The sequence below is a fragment of the Salvelinus sp. IW2-2015 genome, unplaced genomic scaffold (assembly GCF_002910315.2).
Source record: "Salvelinus sp. IW2-2015 unplaced genomic scaffold, ASM291031v2 Un_scaffold588, whole genome shotgun sequence".
Taxonomy (NCBI): Eukaryota; Metazoa; Chordata; class Actinopteri; order Salmoniformes; family Salmonidae; genus Salvelinus; species Salvelinus sp. IW2-2015.
In genome coordinates this window covers 287,151-292,150 of record NW_019942580.1, presented here as the reverse complement: position 1 = coordinate 292,150, position 5,000 = coordinate 287,151, and the positions used below count along the sequence as shown (strand labels likewise).

Here is a 5,000-nt window from a genome sequence, read left to right as displayed (position 1 = left end):
CCTCTCTCCCCCATCCTCCTATTACCGTTCCCTCTCTCCCTCATCCTCCTATTACCGTTCCCTCCTCTCCCCATCCTCCTATTACCGTTCCTCTCTCCCTCATCCTCCTATTACCGTTCCCTCTCTCCCCCATCCTCCTATTACCGTTCCTCTCTCCCCCATCCTCCTATTACGGTTCCCTCTCTCCCTCATCCTCCCCCATCCTCCTATTACCGTTCCCTCTCTCCCCCATCCTCCTATTACCGTTCCCCCTCTCCCCCATCCTCCTATTACCGTTCCCTCTCATTTGCAACATTTTCTAAAAACTTGTTTTTGCTTTGTCATTATAGGGTATTGTGTGTAGATTGATGGGGGGGGTAAAAAATATTTAATACATTTTAGAATAAGGCTGTAATGTAACAAAATGTGGAAAAAGTGAAGGGGTCTGAATACTTTCCAAATGCACTGTATATCTCAGTAAAGGAAAGATAGGGGGAATCAGGATCAGGGAGAGATACACACCCGGGTTAGCCCCCACAGTTGAAACTTGTCCCCCCTTAGTTTTAGTTTTATGTCCCTATACAAAAATAGCAAAAAGGTTCAAATGTTTGAGTGACAGGTTGGCGCCAAATCTGTATCTCCGCTGCGCTTTATCAGCACATGGACAGAGAGCCTGCCAGAGTGATAAGGGGAAAGCCACTGGGCGGTTAGGTATGACTCCTTTGGGTTTCCATAAAAATCATGAAAAACCCTGCTCATCTGTGGTAGGCTARGTGAATAACGTGGTAGGCTACGTGAATAATGTGAAAATACCRCCGCCTGTAATATTTGATTTTGATTTATAAGGACGGGGTCACAGTTGAAGCTGCTTCACTCAACTCTGCCTCACGCCCCACCACTACAGAGTTTAGTTAGCTTCTTAACTAGCTGTAAAAGGTAGCCTATTATTTATTAGCCTATTTAGCTCTAACCAGCTAATCTGCCACAATGGATATCAGAAATCTAACCACCGAGGCCACCACCAAGCCCAGCAGCGATGATGCTGCCGAGCTCRAGCTAGCACCAAGTGCAGAGCCTACCAACCCTTCCACAAGCACCGCCAGGATAATGGRTCCACAGCCATTATTGAATCCTACCCTTGCTGCAGGTTTTCTGCCCAAAAACCTTAATTTAATAGCAACTGGTTCATAGGAAGAGAGTGTCTGGAACACCCAGTAGAWGTGTSACTTCTTGGTCAAAAGCACTCAATGGTCTCTGCATTTGAACTTTTATGTTTATAGTGGTATAGTGTGATATAAGCAGAATTCAATATAATTCCAATGCAAGAACCTAAATGACGCCCCTGGGTATAGCTACATATCGATATGTTTCATCATAGAAATTGATAGTCTATATTCTGTTTTTATGGTAGCCCATTGCTTGGTTGTAAATGGAACTGRACGTATTGGGAACATGTTTACAGTAGGCAGGCATTGATTCAATGATTACGTGGGTGGGTTGAATTTGATCCACAGAAGTGTATTGTGCCATATCGCAACGTGTTGCTGAATTAATGAGCTGCATGATTTTCCATGTTTGAAGCGTAAATAGGCTAAATATAGATTGTGTCATGCCTTTATCAATCTGATATTTAGATTGTAGGCCTATAGTACACCTCCCGCTAGTTTGTTCTGTTCACATTAATTTGTTTGCATTCGCAGTTGTGTCGATATTCTAACCCAAATTGCTATTTAGTATTTTTATTTTGCATGAATAACTATGCTACTACTTTCAGCATTTAGTTTGCATTATTTTGGTAAGACGCTGTGTGTACGGCTGCATTCACATAGGCTGTTTGTAATAGGTGAATTACCCTATCTATCTTGTAGCCTATATTCATTGTCAAATGGCCTTGCTTTAGTGGCAACCTGTCATTTCAAAAGCACTCAATGGTCTTGGAGTCTCTGCATTTGAACTTTATGTTTATTGTGGTATAGRGTGATATAAGCAGAATTCCAACGCAAGATCCCCCCCCAAAATTGTGCCCCCTCACTGATTTCAACAGCCCCCACTTTAGCCTGGAGGGATACTTCTCTGAAACAATTATTTTCAATCCTGGTTCAAGAAACCCACAGGGTGTGCTGTCTATTCTTCTATCCCTGCACAATACATCTGCTATCAAGTACTCATCCTATTCTTCTATCTCTATCACTGGGCACAATACATCTGCTATCAAGTTACTCCATCCTATTCTTCTATCCCTGCACAATACATCTGCTATCAAGTACTACATCTATAGTTCTTCTGAAATCCTACAACATACATCTGCTTCACGTACTCATCACTATTCTTCTATCTGCACAATACATCTGCTATCAAGTACTCATCCTATTCTTCTATCACTCCGCACAATACATCTGCTATATTCAAAGTACTCATCCTATTCTTCTATCCATGCACAATACATCTGCTATCAAGTACTCCATCTTTTTCTATCCTGCACAATACATCTGCTATCAAGTACTCATCCTATTCTTCTATCCCTGCAACAATACATCTGCTATCAAGTACTCATCCTATTCTTCTATCCTGGCACAATACATCTGCTATCAAGTACTCATCATGTCCTTGGTGAACTGAATTAGCGTTGTATATTATGGCAAACAAATAACGTTTTGCAAATGAAAATAAAAAACATGTTTCTTATTGGAAAGTTTAGATAGTACGTCCCTGTTTCCCACTGTTCCCTGCACACCCTGTGGGTCACCAGCACACACCTACTGTAACTGCTCTAAAAGATTGACAGTAAAAGTGAACCTTAATGCGTTAGACAATGTGGAGCAGCAATGCAGAAAAGCAAACACAGAAAGGCGAACCGCGGAGGCTGTTCCACTTACTCCCCTTAATCTGCACAGGCTCTCAGAAACATGGTGTGATGTTGGTTCAGACAAAATACCAATGAATATATTTGAATAATACATATTCAAATGAAAAAGAATGTGAATTTGAGATTAACTAGAACAGGGAGAGGACAGGGAATCCAAACACACATTCAAGCAAATGCATGCCTACCTACATACAGGGCACTTAAGAAAGCACACACACACACACACACACACCACCAACACACACACACACAACACCACACACACACACACACACCACACACACCCCACACACACACAACACACACACACACACACACACACACACACACACACACACACACACACACACACACACACACACACACACACAACACACACACACATATAACAGAGAGACAAACAACACACATAGACACAGACAGACAGGCAATGCTCTAGTGCCATCAGTCTGAGTGCTGTCAAAACAATACAGTGTCAGGGTGACGGTTTGTTTCTTACCTTCGATGGCGAAGGCTTTCCACAGTAGCAGCTTGCAGTCTGCGTCGTGGACACCTCGTGTCCAGCAGGGCCTTGTCCATGGATGAAGCATCAAGCTGAGAGGGGATCTACCTCTCAACACACAGGGTGAAGGGTTAACAATCCAATTCAACCACACACCAAACAGGCAAATCTCAATCATAATCTCCAAATAGCCACGTCCCAATCACAACAAACACATAGGCCACGTCCCAATCACCACACACCAAACATGGCCACATCCAAAATGCACCACACACCCAACAGGCCACGTCCCAATCACAGCACACCAACTAGCACGTCCCAATCACAACACAACAAATAGGCCACGTCCAATCACCACGCACCAAACGGCCATGTCTCAATCACAACACACCAACTAGGCCACTCCCAATCAAACACACCACTAGCCACATCCTAATCGTTTAAACCACAAACCAAACAGGCCAAGTTTGAAATTGACCATGTCTCAATCCTATGCACCACACATCAAAAAGGCTATGTCCTCCCTCATTCCAGATTCAGCACAGTGCCTCGTCACCATCATGTTTATACTTCAGTCTCAGTGTAAAAATGGGGGCTCAGAATCAGTCCTCCAGGGAAATTGGACAGAAGAGAGAAGGGTAAAGCAAACCATTAGATAAATATATGTTTTATTTTCAATATTAATCGCCTGTCTGACCAAACAAAACCGGAATGAATGCAGACAGAGTACAGTGCCCAAATCAGGCACTCAACTTCCATTATGATGCTGACTCCTGTATAGCACATCAGCTGAACCAGAGAGGATTATGGTCATGGGAACTACCATATGGAGGTTCAAATGTCAAAACTGCAACATTATCAAATGTTTCAGCTTGAGTCCTCTGACTTCAAGCTCAATTGTAAGGATGGGGATGACCTCTTGGGTAAGAAATCAACAGTCATAATTCTAGCAATTTTCTGCAGTTTGGCTGTTAATCAAACCATCCATCAAACCATCCACTTAGAGAGTGGACTTATCCAGAAGGGATCAACTTGTCATGTCTACACCCGCTCCCCCTCTCTGGCGCTCAATGTCGCGTTTACTACCACTGGTCCTGCAACCTCATTACGCACACCTGCAACCCTCATTACGCACACCGCTCAGTAGTATTGTTTTATGTTTTCCTTGTACACGCTGCTCTTGTTTTGTATTCATTCCATTGTTGTTTTCATTAAAAATCACACTCCCACACTTCTTCCAGACTCCCTGGGTCTACGTTACAGAATACTACCTCAAAATATGGAAACAGCGAGAAAAAAAAATATATATAATAATATAATAGTATATCTGTCGGTGTCCCTATATATATATCTATATTATATAGGTAGACTTTGGCGACAGGACACCTACTCCACCAACACCACGATCAGCTGCGCAATGGCATGCGCTACGGATGAGTCCTTCGCATCCTCCACCACCTCGACACCACACGAGAGGAGTTTACTTTCAAATAGCAGAGCCCTCTATCATGAATCAACCCAGCAAACCAGTCTCCCAGGCCTACCCAGCAATCTGCCAGGTCACCGATGCCCAACTGCCCCTCCCGGGAAGATATGACGGGCTCCATCAAATGCCGTGGCTTCCTACTCCAGTGCTCTTCTTATTTCGCTCAT

General features: G+C 43.3%; 1 protein-coding gene across 1 annotated transcript in view; it reads right to left on the bottom strand.

Moving 5' to 3' along the window:
• The window catches only part of LOC112068588 (glutamate receptor ionotropic, NMDA 3B-like), a 119,993-nt gene that overhangs the window by 17,328 nt on the left and 97,665 nt on the right, over positions 1 to 5,000 (bottom strand). The window contains exon 6 of the mRNA XM_070438215.1: positions 3,345 to 3,383. Coding sequence (XP_070294316.1) covers positions 3,345 to 3,383 — 39 coding nt within the window. The remainder of the gene's footprint in view (positions 1 to 3,344; positions 3,384 to 5,000) is intronic.